Raw genomic sequence first — 19976 nt, 5'->3', positions numbered from 1 at the left:
AAAACGAATCATGTTTACTTAGGAGAAGAAAAAGCACTCATGATTGTTTCTCATCCAGAGAAAAACATTAATAATATTTTGATGCATACGTTTTAAGATTGTCTTTCTACAATTTATAAAGATAATCTATGCCTATGGGGGAAATGCAACCAGCACAAACAGGTATAAAGTACCTGCCAGATTTATGAAAATCTGCCTCCTTACTTTCTATCCACTGGCTTGCTTTTCTTCCTTCATACCCCTAATCACAGGCTAGTGAAAATTTATGTGCTAGTTTGTCCCTCTCTCCCACTAAAACGTAAGCGCTGTACGAGTGTGACCTTGGTGTCCTCTGTGGCATTCTTAACTCTTAAATTTGGCATAGTAGGTGCTTACCTACTATGTATTCTTGTTGAATACATAGTATTCATTGAACTAGGACTACAGATAATAAACCTCAGGCCTTACAAGGGGGCTGGACAGGGCATGAAGTTAACCCGGAAGGGGAGGGGGACTAGGGAGGCCCAGAGTGTCCCCACCCTTCCTCACTGTACCACCCCACCAACCCCACCCATCCCCAGATGCCGCTGTGGAGGTCCGGGTCCCTGAAGACCCCGTGGTGGCCCTCGTGGGCACCGACGCCACCCTGCGCTGCTCCTTCTCTCCTGGGCCCAGCTTCAGCCTGGCACAGCTCAACCTCATCTGGCAGCTGACAGACACCAAACAGCTGGTGCACAGCTTCGCCGAGGGCCGCGACCAGGGCAGCGCCTATGCCAACCGTACCACACTCTTCCCAGACCTGCTGGCTCAGGGCAACGCGTCCCTGAGGCTGCAGCGCGTGCGCGTGGCTGATGAGGGCAGCTTCACCTGCCTGGTGAGCATCCGGGACTTGGACAGCAGCAGTGCCGCAGTCAGCCTGCAGGTGGCAGGTGAGAGCCCCAAAGTGGGGGGCGCCCTCCCCACTAACCGCAGCCCTTTAGCCATTGCCCAGTGTTGACCCATGTCTTCACAGCCCTAAGCGTCCCCTCCCTCCACTGTGTCCCACAGCTCTTGCCCTACCTTGACCTCTGCCCTCTACCCTCTGACCCCCTGCAGCCCCCTACTCAAAGCCCAGCATGACCCTGGAGCCCAACAAGGACCTGCGGCCAGGGGACACAGTGACCATCACCTGTTCCAGCTACCGGGGCTATCCTGAGGCTGAGGTGTTCTGGCAGGACGGGCAGGGTGCGCCCTTGACCAGCAACGTGACCACGTCGCAGATGGCCAACGAGCAGGGCTTGTTGGATGCGCGCAGCGTCCTGAGGGTGGTGCTGGGCGCTAATGGCACCTACAGCTGCCTGGTGCGCAACCCCGTGCTGCAGCAGGACGCTCACAGCTCCATTACCATCACGCCGCATAGAAGCCCTACAGGTTTCTGTTTGTGTTTTGTTTTTGATCCTTAAATGTCCCTCTGAGGGAGGGAGATTTGGGGCCTATCTGCAGGGGCCACGGGATCTGATCTCCTTAACTTCTGTCTCCCAGAACAGTGAGAGGCCTAATAACAAAAAAGATAAACAGGGTGAGTAGGAAGGAAACTTACCGGGGTAGGAGTAGGTGGGGGTGATGATCACAGGTCCTCTCTGCTCTCTGGATCTCCTGACTCCAGGGCTCTGGAAACCTCTGGGAAAAAAAAGGAGAAGCATTCAGATCTCAGAAGAGAATGGAAGGAGAGGAGAGGAAAATGGTTCCTGGCAGAGAAAGGAGTTTTGCTAGGGCTGGAGGCTGCCTCAGGCTGGGTCTGCCCTGGGGAAGGGGCTTGTCAGGTCAAGACCAAGCTGCTGGGAGTCTTGTCAGAAGCTTAGGGAGACTCAACCTGCTCTTAGGTGTGGGGAAGATGGAATGGAACCTGGGGGTTGACAGAGATCTGGGAGCCTGTGGGTGGCAGCCCAGAGTGTCCCCGCCCCTCCTCACTGCCCTGCCGCTCCAACCTCGTCGTTAGGTGCGGTGGAAGTCCAGGTTCCCGAAGACCCCGTGGTGGCCCTCGTGGGCACCGACGCCACCCTGCGCTGCTCCTTTTCTCCCGAGCCCGGCTTCAGTCTGGCACAGCTCAACCTCATCTGGCAGCTGACAGACACCAAACAGCTGGTGCACAGCTTCGCCGAGGGCCGCGACCAGGGCAGCGCCTATGCCAACCGTACCACACTCTTCCCAGACCTGCTGGCTCAGGGCAACGCGTCCCTGAGGCTGCAGCGCGTGCGCGTGGCTGATGAGGGCAGCTTCACCTGCTTTGTGAGCATCCGGGACTTTGGCAGCGCCGCAGTCAGCCTGCAGGTGGCAGGTGAGAGCCCAGAAGGGGGCCGACCTCCCCTTGGCACATCCTCCATACTTCCTGCAGCCCCTTATCGACTGTCCAGTGCAGACCCATGTCCTTACAGCTCCCGCTCCCTCCACTGTGTCCCCTTGCCCTTGCCTTACCTTGACCTCTGCCCTCTACCCTCTGACCCCCTGCAGCCCCCTACTCAAAGCCCAGCATGACCCTGGAGCCCAACAAGGACCTGCGGCCAGGGGACACAGTGACCATCACCTGTTCCAGCTACCGGGGCTATCCTGAGGCTGAGGTGTTCTGGCAGGACGGGCAGGGTGCGCCCTTGACCGGCAACGTGACCACATCGCAGATGGCCAACGAGCAGGGCTTGTTCGATGTGCGCAGCGTCCTGAGGGTGGTGCTGGGCGCTAATGGCACCTACAGCTGCCTGGTGCGCAACCCCGTGCTGCAGCAGGACGCTCACGGCTCCGTCACTATCACAGGTAGGGAGCAGGCGGACAGCTAGCGAAAGACGGAGCCATTGCCTTTATCTGGACCCTGACCTAGAATTTAGGTAGGCTTGGGTGATCAGAAGACTTAAAACAAAAATCCCGGAGTTCCCGTCGTGGCGCAGTGGTTAACGAATCCGACTAGGAACCATGAGGTTGCGGGTTCGGTCCCTGCCCTTGCTCAGTGGGTTAACGATCTGGCGTTGCCGTGAGCTGTGGTGTAGGTTGCAGATGCGGCTCAGATCCTGCGTTGCTGTGGCTCTGGCCTAGGCCGTAGGCCGGTGGCTGCAGCTCCGATTCCACCCCTGGCCTGGGAACCTCCATATGCCGCGGGAGCGGCCCAAGAAACAGCTAAAAAGGCAAAAAAAAAAAAAAAAAAAAAAAAAATCCCCCCTATATTTCAAGTGTCTCAAACTCTCTCCCAAGAAGTCCTTAAGGGGTTGCTTTATCGAGCTGTTAAGAATCATTTGTAGTATTTTCCCTCCTAAGAGCATCTTAGGTGGTCCTATACAGGGCACCGAGTACCTGCCTGGAATCTGGAGGTGTAGGTGGGAGTTCTGGGGCAGCCACAAGGCATGGCCCTGGAGTGATTTCCTAGGGCGACTTCTCCTGGTTCTGGGAAGGTGTGGCTACATCACGAATTGATGCTGGGCACCATCGGACTGTGAGGCCCTGAGACACAGCTGGGTCTCCCCAGGTGTCAGCCCCCTTCACCCCATCAAAATCAGCTCTCCGGTTTGAATTGCCCCTGGACCCAGGAAGCCATTGCAATGGCCGGGCGCTCTCTGCTGCCCCCATGTGGGCAAACACTAGATCAACACGGCCCATTTGGCTATTCCCTCAATCTCTGCTTTTGGGGTCCTAGCCCAGACCCCCTTCCCTTCCTTTAATGCCCACTTCAGTAGGCACCCTTTTGCCTGGAGGTGTGAGGAGGCCCACATTCACCAGGGGAGCCAGTCTCCATCTGGGTTTGGACCTCGGTCTGGTTCCAATGTCCCTCCCCATGGGCCAACTAAGCTTTCCTAGGGGCCTCCGTGCCTGCTCTGGGGTCAGGGCCCCAGGTTCTGTCCATCTGGTTCTCCTGTTTTCTCTTTCCATGACTTCCACCCGACCCACAGCCCACCCAAGGCCAGTTTCTATACCAGCCTCAGGATTCACCACATGCTTCGTGGACTGGCCCTCCTGCTCACTGGGGACATTCACCCCATCTGAGAGAAAAATCTTTAAAGTTCTAGGAATTAACATTTAAAGGGCTCTAAAGTGCTTTCATTTCACAAATGAGGAAACTGAAGCCCAGGGAGGACAGAACTTTCCCAAGGCCACAGACTAGCATAGTGACTCTGACTCTTTCGGGGGGGTCAGGTACCTTTCTGAAAATCAGATATGTATTAATGCTGTCATTTGCATTTAAATGTTGAGGGTTTGTGGTCCCTCTAAACTCATCCATGGGGGTCTGTGGACCTTGGCTCCAGCACCCGGCAGTGAGCAGATGAACCAGAACCAGAATCCAACTTTCAGCCTCTCAGCCTACTTTTCTCTCCTCCCCACCACCCAGCCTCCTGTTTTTTTTGTGAGAGCAGGTCTGGCCTACTTTGGAGCCCTTGGCCTGTATTTCGCTTCGGGCAGCTTTGTGCTTTGTAAAACATTCTGGGATTCAGACTTTCAGTCCCCCAGCCTGTCTCTCCCGCACCTGCTGGAGGCTAGTTGCGTGTGCTGTATGAGGAGGGGCTTGGTGGAGCAAACACTGGATGTGGAGCCTGAAGATGCAGGTCTGAGCCCCGCTCTGTCCTTGGATGGCAGAATGAGGGCAAGTCCGCGCTGTGTCCCAGGCCCCAGTATCAGCCTGGGTGTCACTGTAACAAGAGCCCCTCCTCCTGGGCAGTTCTGTGCCTCTGCTCTGTGCTTTCCTGCAGGAGCCCCACCCTCAGATTCCCAGGGGTCCCTTCCACATGCTTTGTGGACTGGTCCTCCTGGACCTTTGTGACAGCTCCTATCCTTCTCTCCTGCTCACCAGGGTGACGGGTCCTTTTGCTTCCAGTGTCCAGAGCCGCAGCTTTGCTGGCCATGCCTGTAGAAGGTGACATCGGCCACAAATCCCTGGCCCACAAATCTGTGCCAAGGCCTCCACTGCCCAGGGGTTCATGGCATTGCTCTCTGCTCTGACGGCACCTTCTGCGGGAGCTGCCTGCTCTCATCATCCTCCAGGCCCCTGCCCAGGACCCTCACGGGCCCTGGACTGGGCTGGAGGAGGGTGTGGTTGGATCAGCTGTGAGTGCTGACCCAGGCCGGGGCAGCTCAACCTCTTCCCTCTGCCCTGAGAGAGCTAACCGGAGGGCCGTCAATGATGCATGAAAACTTTCTCCAGGCAAGTCTCCTCCTCTTGGGTAAACCCAGAACCTTCACTCTGGCACCCACCCTCATCTTTCTGCGGGAATCTGCAAACATTTGCTGTCAAGGCCTGGATGGTATTTCTTTTGTGGGCCACATACCATCCTTGTTGCTGCTACTGCTGCTGCTTTTTCTTTTTTTGGTAACCCTTTACAAATGTCAAACTATTCTTAGCTCACGGGTTGGACAAAAACAGGCCACAGGCCAGATTTGGTCCATGGGCTGCAGTTTGCCAAATCCTGGTCTATAAGATGGGGCATGTCCCCAGGTTGGGGCTGGGGTAGTCCGGGAGGGCCTCCTGAGAAGGCGTCTCAAGCCAGGTGGAGAGTTAGGGAGCACTTTTTAGGTAGAGGAACTGTCAGCAAGGGTGGTGGGGGGCTGGAAGAAGCCAGTTGTCTCTGCAGAGAAAGGTTAGGACACCAGTCTAGCTAGAGCAGCGAATTACAAAGGGAAGGGGAACAGTGGCAGCTGGATCATAGAAGTCCTTGACTCGTCCTGAGAGGATTGAAGCACTATCCTCGTGTCAGGAGGGAGCCACGCATCCTCACCTGCAGACTCTCCAATGCTGCCAGGTTGAGGCATGTTCACAGCAGGATTTGGAGGGTGTGTGAATGGGGGGTGGGGCATGGGAACTTAAGCTCTCTTCATAGTGTTGGGGCCCAGTAAGGGTAGGGCCCCCCCATTCACACCTTGGAGTCAGCGGCGCTGTCCTCAGAGCCACTGCGGCCAGGCATGACAGTCTCTCCCCACTCCCCTTCCAGGGCAGCCCATGACATTCCCCCCCGAGGCCCTGTGGGTGACCGTGGGGCTCTCCATCTGTCTTGTCGCACTGCTGGTGGCCCTGGCCTTCGTGTGCTGGAGGAAGATCAAACAGAGCTGTGAGGAGGAGAATGCAGGTGAGTGAGAGGGGGCTGTGTGCACACGCACGTGCAGGTGTCTTTGGGTATGCCTGTGTGTCCGTGACATCAACACGAGTGTCACTTCCCAGTGGCAGAATGAGTTGTGTGCGTGCGCTCTTGAGGCTGAACACATGTCTTATGTGTGTAAACCACTGTGAGCCTGCCCGTGAACATGCAGACACGGCAGGAGGCGTGTGGATATGAGAGTGACTGGGAGTGGTGGATGTGTAAGGCTGAAGTGGGACAAGTGGTGAATGTGTCTGTGCACAAGCGTGACTGTGAGAGCGTCAGTCACATGAGTGTGTCTGTGAGTGAGAGCTCAGATTTAGGGCTGGACACTGAGCAGCAGAGGTGAGACTGCTTCACGGGCGTGCATGTCCCCGAGAAAGGGTGTGTCTGCCTCACAGCGGGCAGAGTCTGAAGCGGCTGCACTGGGGGGTCAGGGGGATTGACTTTGGGGATGGGTAGGCGAGTTGGTGCTGGCCAGTGGTGGGCAAGTTGACCCTGATGGCTGGCACGCGGGTCAGCATGCATGTAGATGGTGAGAGGTTGGGGGTGACTGGGCAATGGCAAGGAGCATGCATGTGTGAACAGGGAAGAGACCGGTCCGTGGAGACCGATCCGTTGACAGGTAGGTGGCTGCCTGTGTGGCAGATGGCTGATGGGGCTGGTGGAAGGATGAGGAAGGACACGGGGGTGGGTGTGTGTGTTGGAGGTGGCGGTTGAGTGGGGTGGTGAGTGGGTGGGTGGGTGGAGGGGTGAGTAGATGGTCCCTGGCCAGGTGAGTGGTGGACTCCAGGCTGGTATCCCTTTCCTCCCGCCATGGGGCTCTGCTCTGTGCTGGTCTCAGGCTCCGACCTGGTGTCCAGCATCTGGAACAGCAGCCAGGCCTGCTCAGCCCCACGTACCTGCCTCTTGCACTCCTGGGGAAAGTGGGGCTGAGGGAGGAAGTGTGTGTTCACTCTTCCAGGAGCTGAGGACCAGGACGGGGATGGAGAAGGATCCAAGACTGGTGAGTCTGAGCTAAAAGCTGGCACTATTGGCTGAGGGATGAACCCAGGGACAGGGGAGGACCCCGGGGTTTGGAGGAGCCATGTGGGCTTGAAGGTGTGACTGAAGTGTGCCCTGTGGACAGCGGCCCCCCAGCCTAGGTGAGTCTGGTCCTTGCTCAGCATTAAGACCCAGAGACGGGTCCCCCAATTCTCATTCTCTTCTGGGTTTGTTCGTTCGTACTTCCTTTTTTTTTTTTTTTTTTTTTTTCTTTTTTGCAGCACATGGAGGTTCCCGGGCCAGGGGTTGAATCGGAGCTGTAGCCACCAGCCTACACCACAGCCACAGCAACGCCATGTCTGCAAGCAACACCACAGCTCATGATAACGCCGGATCCTTAACCTGCTGAGTAAGGCCAGGGATCAAACCTGCATCCTCATAGATACTAGTCAGATTCGTTAACCACTGAGCCATGATGGAAACTGTTCTCCTGGGTGCTTCCTTTCTCCTGCCTACCTTTTCCCATCTTCCCAGGCAGCTTCACTGGGAGTAACCAGCACTGCCAGGTCTGGCAGCTTCCTAGGGGGAAGAATGAGGGCTCAGGAGACAAAGCCACCTGGGTTTTAGTTCCAGCTCCAGCTCGTCTGAGATGAGTGGTCTTGAGCAAGTCACTTTGCCTCTCTGGGCGCATTTCCTCCTAACTGTCTCCCTTCATAGGTTTTTCTGAGGGGTGAAATGAAATGAGGTCATGTATGTTAAGGGCCTGGAGTTGTATCTGGTGCGTGCGAGGGTTTGGTCCCTTGCAGTCCTGTTATTAGGACCGTGTAATCAGCCTGACACAGTCCCACTCTGGTTAGGCTGCGTAACTTTGGCCAATGTGCTGTTCCTCTGCGCTTCAGCTTTTCATCTGTAAAATGTCATTCTGACCTGTCCTGGTGGCACCAGAGGCTGTTTGAAGCTCTCTCGAGTGACTCTGCAAAGGGCATGGGACTGTGGGGACATAAGCCTGGGGCCCAGCAGAGGGTAGGTGCCACGGCATCTGTGCCCTGCAGCCACTGGAGGCCTCACTGCCTTCCCTTCCCGGGGCTCCTGGGCTGGGGGACGCAGGTTCCCACTGAGCCACGTGGGATAGTGTCTTTGACATGGGTTCCCTCCCCACCCCTGCAGATGGAAGGACAGGAGATGGACCCCTGGAAAGTATGCCAATGAATCCTCTGCCTTCGGTGTCTGGGTGGGGCGGGTGTGGATTCAGCCCTGGGATCAGGCCTTGTTTCTCATGCTCCGAGAAAGAGGCAAGTGTAGTTGGCAGAAGGGAGGGAGTGGGAAGGAAGAAGGTGGCTTCGAGATGAGCTCAGTCTCAGCGCTGCAGCCTCCCGGGCCCACCAGGGGACCCCTTCACCCTGTCTGTAGAGCAGGCTCAGTGTACTCACATTTCTAGCTCACAGGAGGGCAGGGGGTTTGCTCCCATGGTAGAGATGCAGAAAACTGAGGCCCAGGCAAAGGAGTGACAAGCCACAGAGTGGAGCTGGGACTTGGGATGGCAGCCAAGGGCCTTTGCTGGTGCTGTGATGTTGGCCTCAGCTTCCTGCCTCTTCCTCCCAGTCCTTCTAGCTTTTATTCCTTCCTCAGCTCCTGTCCCTCTGCACACCCCCCTACCTGTCACCCCTTCACTGTGTGCTCCTTCCTTTCTTGCAGCCCTGCGGCCTCTGAAACACTCAGAAAGCAAAGAAGGTAAGGACATGTGGCAGGTGAGGTTGCACACCCGTGTGTAGGAGGCTGGGGAGGGTCGCTGGTTTGGGGCGGGGGCCTTCTCACCCTTCACTGCTGCCCTGAGGCTCCCTCACCAGAAGAGCAGTGCCCTCTTCCCCCTGATGAAGCAGCAGAGGGTGGAGAAACTGCTGCCCTAAGAGGATGCAAATATGACAGAGGCTTCCCCAGGACAGGAGTTGTGATCTTAAGGCTACTGTGTCCTAGAACCAGCTTCCATGTCCTTGGGTTCTGCTTCCTTCAACTCGAAGCTTCCATCCCTGGGCCCAGGGGAGCCTGTTCCAGCTCCCACACCCTCCTCCAGAAGTAAGGAGGAAAGGAGAAGGAGGGGAACTTTTTTCTAGGACTTGATTAGAAACAGCCCCTGTCAGTCCTGTTTGTATCTATTAGTGGGAACTTAGTCATATGACTCCTAAGTCAAGTGAGGTTAGGACCTGGTCTTCAGCTGGGCAGCCATGTCCCCCCTACACAGTAAGTGGTCAGTAAGTGTTAGCTATCATTATTACTCAGATTATTATAACATGCGTTAGGAAGTGGTTGGTTGGAGGGTAGGTTAGTTGGAGGTTCTATCTTATTAAAAGCAACTAAGAGCCACACCTAATGTATGTGTGTGTGTAAACATGTATGTATGTGTGTGTTTTGTTTTCTTTTTAGGGCCGCACCCATGGCATATGGAGGTTCCCAGGCCAGGGGTCTAATCAGAGCTGTAGCCGCCCACCTACACCACAGCAACAACAGATCCGAGCCACGCCTGTGACCTACACCACAGCTCACAGCAATGCCCAATCCTTAACCCACTGAGCGAGACCAGGGATCGAACCCACGACCTCATGGTTCCTAGTCAGATTCGTTTCCGCTGCGCTGTGATGGGAACTCCTGTGTGTGTATTTTGAGCAAAATAATTCCTTGACAGATTTGTCACCAAATACGAGTGGCTTCCACCTAGAAAATCAAAGGTTTGGCGACCTTAATTTTTTGCCAGAGGTTATGGAGCCAAAAATCTCTTTCAGGTTGCCTTGGAAACCTGTTAGGAAATAAACTTTGACAGAATTTCTGGAGGCTTATCTTGCATGTAGCTTTTCTTTTCTTTGGGGAGAAAGGATGGACAGACATAGGCCCTGTGCACAGGAAACTTCCAGAGGCACAGGAAACTTCCAGAGGCAATGGGACCCTCAGGAACCTGCATAGCATTCATGATGAAAGCGGGGTATACACTCAGACTTTCACGAACGGCAGCAAGAGGCCTTCAGAAAGGCAGCCTCATATGGAAGAAAGAGCCCCCTAGGCTGGGAGGGGCCACCTCCTTTCAGTCTGTGCCCATGACCTTCCAGTGGGAGTTTCCTCCTCTGTCACACGCCCCTTGCCAGATGCCAAGGTGTCAAATGCAGACGTGTTCTGTGTAAAGCCAGTCCTTCAGAATGTTATAGAATGTTCCCTGGAAGGCGTGGAGGCCTAGGTTGGGGTCTGGAGGGATGGAGAGAATTGATCTGCCTCCCTTTTGTTCTGAACCGAAGGAGGCAGAGAAGAGCGAGCAGGTGGAGGTCAAAGTGTCAGCTTGGCTCCTGATGTTTTGCTGGAGAGTGTGGCCTGAGGGTGCGGTGCAGTGGGCTTCCTGATCCTGCTCCCCCACCTCCTCCACATGGCAGCCTGCCCCGTGCCCCCCAGGCTCTGGCCAGGCTGCATAAGCCCAGAGGCAGTCCCCGGAAGGGAGAGCTACTTTCCCAGGGACAGACAGAGCCTCAAGGATGGGAGAGGGAGGGGCAGGATCATGCATACTCTCCTTTCAGGTCAGGGAGTGAAGGGAAGCCAGGTTGTGAATCCACGGGGATCCAAGATGGATCAAGGGACAGGCAGGGGCTAGGGGGTGGGGAAGGGAAAAGTGTGCTGGGCAGAGGGGGACGTGTGTGGGGGGGTGGACTGATGGGAATTGAGAGAGAGGTGGGCAAGGGTTGTGCAGTCTCCCCCAGGCACCTTCCTGGTCTGATACCCAGCTGCTGTGTGTGTGTGTGGGGGGGGTGCCTCGAGGGCAGTGCTTGGTGGGGAGGCACTGCTAGTCAGACTGGAGGCCTCTCACACGTCCTCTCCCCTTGATCGTGTGGCCCATCCCCAGATTTCTGACGCACTCCCAAGGGCAGAACTCCCGCATTTAATGCTTTCCCCTCCTTTTTCTCTTTCCCATCATGAAATGCAGAGGATGGACCAGAAATAGCCTGACCATGCGGACCAGGTTGCTGCTGCCCCTGCCCTGGGGCTCCCACCCCTGGCTGCACTGGAACCTCCATGTGAGCTCTGGGCTGGGGGCTTCCTTGCCCCCACCAGAGGCTCCCCCTCTGGTGGGTCTACTCATTCTGCAAAGGACACGATACACAGACCACCCCGCAGCCTTATCTCTCTGATGGACGGGATTCTCAAGTCATCCTGCTGCCTTATTTCTCCCGTGACACGATACAGAAATCATCCTGCTGCCTTATTTCTTAGGGACACGATACACAGACCTCTCCACCACCTTATTTCTTCAATGGATGTGCTATACGGATCGTCTGGCTGCTTTCTTTCTCCAAGGATGTAATGCGCAGTCACCCTTTGCCTTGTTTCTGCCATGGCCCAGAACCACCAGTTATCACCTCTCAGCCTTTTCTCCCACCTGCCCCTGATCCCACCTCTTCAGACAGGGCCACTGCAGCCTTAGCATTTCCTCGAATCTCGCGGCATCTCCTCCTTCTCTGGCCCCCGTGTTAGCCTTTTCTCTCCCCCCCTCCCCCCTGGCAGGCAGAGACACGCAGGTGTACGTGCTGGAACACGTGAGGACCTCTCCTGGCCCCGGCTCTTCCGTGACGCCCTGGGCTGTGCCCTGTGCGCCCCGCCTTCTGCCCGCCCTCCCCACCGGAAGCTCGTGCTGGTCACACTGGGTCTCTGGGCAGCCGCGTGGGCCCCCTTGGGGTCAGCTTCTGTCCCTCTGCTTTTCCTGCCGTTCATTTACTCATTCAAATAGCAGTCACAGAACACGGACAGGTGTCATCCCTGGGTTAGGTGGTGGGGACCCTGCATGAGAAGACAAGCCCTGCCCTTAAGGAGCGCACCTCTCAGCTGGGAAAGAGGTTCAGGAGGGGGAAGAGGTTCAGGAGGGGGCTCCTGCCTCACTCCCTGCTGTCCCCCTCTTCTGTGCCCAGACTTCCCTAGACACCTCACCCCTGTCCCATCCCTAACGTTTACCCAAGCAAAGGGTCGGGGCAGAAACCTGGAGAGACAGAGGCTCTCGCCCCAACGGGAGAATCTGATGGTTTCCAAACGTGTCTTTCTAGGCAGGAGCAGGTGGGCAGGCAGCCAAGGCCCAGCAGACTCCGGGGAACTGAGAGCCACAGCCCAGGGGAAGCCTGGGGCCGCTCCTCATTGGCTGGAGCCTGGGGGCAGGGACAGCCCTCCCCTCTCCCCATGGTGCTATGCTGGGGTTGGGCAGACACTTCCTGGCTTGTCTCTGGTGGGTCCCCAGCCTTCGGTGGAGAACACTGATGATCGATCCCGCTGACATCCCTCCCTTTGCCACGAGTGGAAGATGTGGGATTTCTTATTTAAATGTGGGACTCTGAGGAATTTTGTTAACTGGGGGTGTATTTTGGGAAAAATAAATGCCTTTGTAGAAAGCTTTGTTTCTGTGAAGGGTGTGGCAGCGGGGTGGGCAGTAGCACTCTGCAGAAAGGATTCCCTCCTGGGTGTTTGAGGCCAGAGTAGGGATGCCAGGGTCTCCTCACTCTCACCGTCCCATGTCACTGGGTTTCTGTGGCCCCCTCCCTGGCCTGAGTTTCCTCCTTTGGTAAAGTGAGGTTGGCTGCCCAGAAATCCAGGCCCTTTGGTCACTGTAAGGGGCTCCACCCACTCCTAGAAGCATCACCTAATATCTAATATCTTTGTCTCAGAAGACTCAGCCCCTAGGCTTAAGGCCTCTCTAATGCCCCCGTTTTACAGATGAGGAAGCTGAGGCCCAGTAAGAAGCTGACAGAGGACAGGAGCTCTGCCTGCTGTTCTTGGCTGACTCAGTGGAATGGGCACCAGGCTGGATTCACAGTTCCAGGTCCAGGATCTCGTTCTGCCCTGTGACCCTGAGCAGGACACTTAGCTTTTTTGGGCCTTCATTTTCTTATATGAAAAGTGGGCCTGAGGCTTTCACCACCTTCCAGCTCTGAAGATTGAGAGGAGGGGTGAATGTGGCAGGCACAGAGTTTTCAGTGAACCGGGAACAGGGATGTGAGATCTTACAGAGCACGCTGCTCACTTGCCTCTGGGTGCCAGGGTCTCAGCACCGGCTGGCCAGGCAGCCCAAAGCTCCATAGGCCCTGGGGCAGCAGGAGGAGGTGGGCTGAGGGTCAGGACACTCGACTTTTGTTTGTGGCTCTGCTTCTAACTTGTGACCAAGTCCTTCAGCCCTCTGAATCTTAATTTCCTTATTTGTAGGGGTGACAAGTCCTCTTCTGAAAATTGTGTGGCATTCTTTACAAACTGGGGTGCTTCTTGTAAAGTCCATGGCCCTAGGCCTGAGACTGGTCACCAGGCTGTAAGTCCCACCGCTGATGCCCTGGGTGGGTTTTAGAACCAAAAGCCTTGTGCCAAGACTCTGCCTTTGCTTATCTCCCTCTGTGACCTTGAGCATATTCTCACCTCACTGGGCTTTGACCCCATCTATAACAGGGGGACAAGAGTAATTCTCATTTCAGAGGATTGTCATAAGGGTTAGACAAAGCAGGAAGAAGACTGCACACTGTAAAGTTCTGGGCAAACCTGACGGCTTATCTTTCCCTCCCTGCAGCTGGGCTGCACACTCTCGTTCCCTCGGCAATTCTGTAGATAGAGGACAGTGACCCAGAGCAAGCTGTCTGAACTCACTTAGTCCGCTGGTAAAATGGGCACAGTAACCAGAGCTTTTTCCTTCTGACAGGGCTGGGGTAAGGCTCAAATACCACCCTGAATTGAGTGCTCAAGGGAGGGACCTGGTAGGTGTGGGACTTTGATGGGGACTGGAGAGTAAGGATGGTGGCTGCTAAGCCCCCCTTGTGACGGATGCCCCAGAGAGCAGTATTTTTAGCTGCCCTTCCTGGGCAAAGCTCCAACTCCTGCATTTTAATGGAGAAATAATTCTCACAGTGCGACAAGCTGTAGCCTGCAGGTGTCACATCCATATTAAAGAGGGGACAGAGCAAGGGTTCATTTTTTTGGCTTGAGGTGTGACCAGAATTCACCTCCAGGACCATTTGTAACCAAGGCTGTGAAGACCAATTAATGGTTCTGACTACTGAGAAGGAGGTGACTGGGTATGTGCATGGGGGTGGGGGGTACAAACAGAATGGCTGGCATCGCCCTCACCTCCCTGGGAACACATACACCCTTCCATCGCCACTGCCAAGGGCTCCGGGTGCCACCTCCCACCTCCCTGAGGGTCACTGCCATTGCCGAGGGCCCTGTAACCTCCTTGTGGGTAGCACCAGTGACCAGGTGCCACTTGCAGGCACCACCCATTGTCCTCACCTCCCTGGAATCACATGCAGGCCATATACCTTCACCCCCCCATCAAGGGATAACAGCCTGCACACACCAAGGAGACAGAAAGTATCCAAACCAAAGGCAGCCCTCACACCAAAAAAAAAAAAAAAAAAAAAAAAAAAAAAAAAATGGTATGCCTGCACAAGCTTTACCTAGGAAAGCTCCTGCATCTAAAAAGCCCTCCAAGACTACAGTAGATAATTGTTTTCCCTAAACGCACAAAGTAAGAAAAATATAAGCAAAATGAAGAAGCACAGGAACCATTCCCAGTTTTTTAAAAAAGGAGAATTCCCCTGAAGGAGCAAACAATGAAACAGACCTCTGCAGTCTAACATACCCTGAGTTCAAAAAGGAAATAGTGAAAATACTGAAGGAATTAAGAATGGATATCAACAGTAACACAGATTACTTTAGAAAGGAACTAGAAACTATAAGGAGGAGCCAAGAAAAATTATAAAATTCATTTGCAGAGATGAAAGCTGAGTTAAAAGCGTTGAACAGCAGAATGAATAATGCAGAGGAACGAATAAGCGACTTGGAAGATAGAATAATGGCAATCACCCAATCAGGACAGCAGACAGAAAACCAAATGAAAAAATGTGAAAGCAATATGAGAGATCTGTGGAATAACATAAAGCATGAGGGATTCCAGAAGGAGAAGAAAAAGAAAAGGGGATTGAAAATATATTTTATGGCTGGAAACTTTCCAAATCTAAAGAAGGAAACAGGTATCCAAATAAAAGAGGCACAGAGGGCCCTAAACAAGTTGAACCCAAACAGACCTACACCAAGACATAGTATAATAAAAATGGCAAAAGTTAAAAGATAAGGAGAGGATTCTAAAGGCAACAAGAGAAAAACAAAGACTTAATTATAAGGGAGTCCTCAAAAGGCTATCAGCTGATTTCTCTACAGAAACACCACAGGCCAGAAGAGAGTAGCAAGATATATTCAAAGTTCAAAAAGGGAAAAATTTGCAGTCTAGAAAACTCTACCCAACAAGAATATCATTTAAATCAGGAGAAATAAAGAATTTCTCCAACCAACAAAAACTGAGAGAATGCAGCACTAATAAACCCAATCTAAAAGAAATACTGAAAAGCTCCTCTAAATAAAAAAGTAAGAGGGAGTTCCTGTTGTGGCACAGCCAAAATGAATTCTACTAGTATCCATGAGGATGTGGGTTCGATCCCTGACCTCACTCAGTGGGTTGGGGATCTGGAATTGCCGTGAGCTGTGGTGTAGGTCACAGATGTGGCTCAGATCCCACATTGCTATGGCTGTGGTGTAGGCTGGAAGCTGTAGCTCTGATGTGACCCCATATGCTGCAAATGCGGCCCTAAAAAGCAAAAACAAACAAACAAACAAACAAAAACAGGGTGAAGGAGGAAACCAAAATTGGAAAGTAATCACAAATAAATCAGTATTCAGATCTAAAAAGGGGAAAAATGCCTATTGTAAAAGTGACTATAAACGCAAAGAACAGCAAAAGCATAAACATGAAGATGTTTAAAAAAGATACCAAAATCATAAAATGTGTGGAAGGAAAGTAAGAAAATCTAGATTTAAAAAAATTTTTTTAGAATGTGTTTGAACCTCTATGACTCAGACTAAAGCAAGCAGATATAGGAAGGGGCTAACATACTTGAACGACTGGGCAACCACAAATCAAAACCAAACAACACATGCACAAAAACCAAAAAGAAGAGGACACAAGCATAAAATAAAAGAAAACCATCCAACTAAAAAAAGAAAAAGCAAAGAACAAAGGAGAAACATAGAATCAACTGGAAAACAAGATTTAAAATGGCAATAAATATATATTTATCAATAATTACCTTAAATGCCAATAGACTGAATGCTCCAATTAAAAGACATAGAGTGGTAGACTGGAATAAAAAACTAGAGCTTACAATATGCTGCCTAAAAGAGACCCACATTAGAGCAAAGGACACATATAAAATGACAGTGAGGGGATGGAAAAAGATATTTCATAGCAATGGAAAAAAACAGGAAAGTGCAAATTGCAATACTCACATCAGACAAAATAGACTTTAAAACAAAGACCATAAAGAAAGACAAAGAAGGATACAATTTATTGATAAAAGGATCAATTCAAGAAGAGGATATTACACTCATCAATATATATACCCATAATATAGGGGCACTCAAATACATAAAAAAAAAATACTAGCAGACATAAAAGGAGACATGGATGGGAATACAATAATAGTAGGAGACTTTAATACCCCACTCACATCAATGGATCCTCTAGACAGAAAATCAACCAGGCAATAAGAGATCCTAAATGACACAAGAGAAGTCAGACTTAATTGATATTTTTAGGACATTACATCCCAAAAAATCGGAATCTTTTCAAGTGCAAGATTGACCACATACTGGGGCACAAAATAAACTTCAACAGATTTAAGAGTACAGAAATTATTTCAAGCATCTTCTCTGGCCACAATGGCATGAAACTAGAAATCAACCACAGGAAAAGAAATGAGAAAAAAAAAAATTATCTGGAGATCAAACAGAATGCTGAAGGACCTGAGTCACCCTGCCTTTCTCTACTGGCTTGTCCCTCGGCCTATGGAGGTTCCCAGACTAGGGGTCAAATCAGAGCTGTGGCCTATGCCAGAGCCACAGCAACGCGGGATCCCAGCCACATCTGCAACCCACACCACAGCTCACAGCAATGCCAGATCCTTAACCCACTGAGCAAGGCCAAGGATCAAACCCGCAATCTCATGGTTTCTAGTTGTATTCTTTAACCACTGAGCCATGATGGGAACTCCTCAAGTGCTCTGTTTCTGTTCATAGGTGTGAACGGCGCATCCACGGGTCTGTTCAGGGAGAGACACATGACTTTGCTCATCCCAGGAGGCAGTTGCCAAGTGGGATGCTGGTACATGTGGGCCAATGAGCAGAGACATTGGCAGATTCTGAGCGGGGCAACGGCTGACAATCTTGATGCAAAGCTCAAGTCTTAAACTGAGATGTAAGCCAATGTTTGCCTCAAAATAACCAAAAAATCCCAGGCCTCCAAGGGCAGGGCACCCACAGAGAAGCAGGCGCGGAGACTGCAGTGAAGGGAGTGACCAGAGATGGAGGGTATCAGGGGCAGCAAACTCCACAAATGCAGACAGTACAGAAGTGTATAAAGCGGTTGTCTTCCCCTCCAGTCCCCCCACTCACAGGGATGCGCTGTTAAGGGTTTGCTATCCAGCCAGACTTTTCCCCAGGCTTACCCATTCATAAAAACAAAATCATGCATACTGTTGTATAACTTTTTGCTGTGCTCTTTAGCCATTTTTCTCGTCAGTTCACTTTCTTTACTCTTTATATTGAGGTGTATCATACATCCAACGTGTAAAGGGGGGCTAGCCCTCCACGTATGGCTCCATGAATTTTTATAGGAGGGTTTACCCATGAATACATCACCCACATCAAGACACAGAACACTTCCAAAATCCAGAAAGTTCCCTCCTGCCCCTGCCCAGTCAGCGGTGGCACCTGGAGATACTACTCTGGCTGCTTTCACCATGGATTGGTTTTGCTTGTTTTTGAACTTCATATACATGGAGTCATACGGTATATGCTATTTTATGTCTAGCTTTTGGCACAGATGGCCCTCATTTTTTTTTTTTCTTTTGGCCACAGTGTACAGCGGCTTGATGTGGGTTCTCAGTTCCCAGGCCAGGGATTGAACCTGGGCCTCGGCTGTGGTTGAAAGCTTTGAGTCCTAAACACTAGACCACTAGGGAACTCTCCCATCATTCTTTTAAAGTGGCTACATAGTATCTGATAGCACTGCTGTTCTAGAATATATTTTGCTAGTTTCTACAGAATGCATACAAATAATACAGGCTTGTGCTCCAGTTTCCAGGCTATGGAGCCCCAGAAGTGGGATCATGGGGGTCATAGGCCCGTGGATTTTAAATGCTGGTAGAGTTGCCAATTGTTTGGGCTGCCTTTTTTTTTTTTTTCTTTTTAGGGCCGCACCTGTGGCATATGGAACTTCCCAGGCTAGGGGTCCAATCGAAGCTATAGCTGCCGGCCTACACCACAGCCACAGCAACATGGGATCCGAGCCACATCTGTGACCTACACCACAGCTCATGGCAATGTCGGATCCCTAACCCACTGAGTGAGGGCAGGGATCGAACCTGCATCCTCGTAGATACTAGTCAGATTCGTTTCCACTGAACCACAGCAGGAACTCCCTGGGCTGCCTTTTTAGTCAGTCTATGGTGGCAAGAATGTGAAAGTGAAGACTACTTAGGGCTACTAACAAAATAGATTCTAGTTAGGACAGCAGTGGTGTTGGGAATTCCCACCCCAGCCAGGCTCTCAGGGACTCAGCCTCTATCCTGACCCCCTGACCCTCGCTACCTTCCCCATCAGTACCGGCCTCGTGGCTCCACAGCGTCAGTTGTCCAGGAGCTAGCAGTCTTCCTGGTTCTGGGAGTCCTGGAGGTGTGTGCGTCTGCCTCTTGCTGGGTGGGGTGGGCGCCGCTATCTGAGCATGGGGGCCTGGGCTGAGCTCTGCCTCCTGCATGGCCACATCTGACCTCCACGAATCAGGACAGGTTCATCAGCATCTCACTGGATGCAGGTGCCTCAGGGCAAGTTAAATTACCTGCACTTGTGTCTGAATGTGGGCACGACCTGCCATTTGGCACCACAAGCTCCAGGTAATTACGGTGACTCTATTTCACCGCTAATGAGATGATGCTTGTTAGAGCACAGGAAAACACTGGGTTTCATGGGGTGCATCCCAGGCCTCAGAGACAGAGGGCCCGTGACCTTTGTCCCTAGCCTTTGCCCAGCACCTGAGAAGGAAAAGAGCCTCCTCCCCTCAACCTCCCTCATGTGATATGATTTCTTCACCCCCCATTGCCCTCCTCTGGACATGTGTCATCACTGTGCCTTTCAGGGGGAGGTCCTGGCTATGGATCAAAATATTTCAGCTCATAACAGAGCAAACTCTTGCCTCCTTGATCCTGGGCGCTGTGCTTCCAGGGATACAGCTCCGATCCCATTAGTGCAGTGGTTCTTAACCCTGTCTGAGCCTTAGCATCACTTAAGAGAGTTTTAATAATAGTAGTGCCTGGGCCCCGTCCCAGAAGTTCTGATGCGGCTGGTTGAGATCATTGCTAAATATTTGATGTGCATATCCCAGGGGCTCCAGCCTGGCTTACAAGTCAATGCAAAATAGGCTTCAGAGGGACAGCCCGGAGCAGAGGCTTTTGAGCCCAGGCACTTGAGACGAGCCAGATGTTCTCAATGATGACTGAACGAGATCAAGGGGAACATAGAAAATACAGGTGCAAGGCAGGTTAAGGGAAGAGATCCTGCTTAGAGTGTAGAAGACTTGGGGTGGATGGAGGTGGTGGTGGGGGTGCCCAGAGGAGAGCAGGAACCCTGAGTTCCTACCCTTGGTCAGACCAGGCCCCCAGGCCCTGGGGAAGTGAAAAAAGATGGGGCACCAGGGATGATGATGAGTATAGGAAATAGGGGGCTCCCTTCCCTTCCTCCCACTGCCTCCTCTTGTCCCTCTGCCTCTCTCCCTTGTTTCCCCCAGACCTCCAGATGTGCACAGTCACATGGCTGGTTCCGGCT

The 19976-nt window shown here is 52.5% G+C and overlaps 1 protein-coding gene and 1 long non-coding RNA gene across 4 annotated transcripts in view; one reads left to right on the top strand and one right to left on the bottom strand.

The window, feature by feature from the left end:
* The window catches only part of CD276 (CD276 molecule), a 30364-nt gene extending 17907 nt beyond the window's left edge, over window positions 1-12457 (top strand). For all 3 annotated transcript variants that reach the window (XM_021099076.2, XM_084968844.1, XM_084968843.1), the window contains exons 3-10: window positions 561-908; window positions 1075-1389; window positions 1958-2296; window positions 2470-2766; window positions 5922-6056; window positions 7030-7071; window positions 8745-8780; window positions 11008-12457. In XM_021099076.2, coding sequence (XP_020954735.1) covers window positions 561-908; window positions 1075-1389; window positions 1958-2296; window positions 2470-2766; window positions 5922-6056; window positions 7030-7071; window positions 8745-8780; window positions 11008-11030 — 1535 coding nt within the window. In that variant the 3' untranslated portion in view covers window positions 11031-12457. The remainder of the gene's footprint in view (window positions 1-560; window positions 909-1074; window positions 1390-1957; window positions 2297-2469; window positions 2767-5921; window positions 6057-7029; window positions 7072-8744; window positions 8781-11007) is intronic.
* LOC146401650 (uncharacterized) overlaps window positions 1-18947 on the bottom strand; it is a 35587-nt gene extending 16640 nt beyond the window's left edge. The window contains exons 1-2 of the long non-coding RNA XR_014810570.1: window positions 18762-18947; window positions 1559-1638 (exon numbers count right to left, since the gene is read on the bottom strand). This is a non-coding gene — a long non-coding RNA (uncharacterized LOC146401650). The remainder of the gene's footprint in view (window positions 1-1558; window positions 1639-18761) is intronic.
* Window positions 18948-19976: the final 1029 nt, after the last annotated feature.

This window comes from Sus scrofa, chromosome 7 (genome assembly GCF_054392235.1).
Source record: "Sus scrofa isolate SSC_HxYL_T2T_F1_AM1 chromosome 7, Sscrofa_HxYL_maternal_Yorkshire_Landrace_v2.0, whole genome shotgun sequence".
NCBI classification, from domain to species: Eukaryota; Metazoa; Chordata; class Mammalia; order Artiodactyla; family Suidae; genus Sus; species Sus scrofa.
This window is presented reverse-complemented; position numbering and strand designations above follow the sequence as displayed.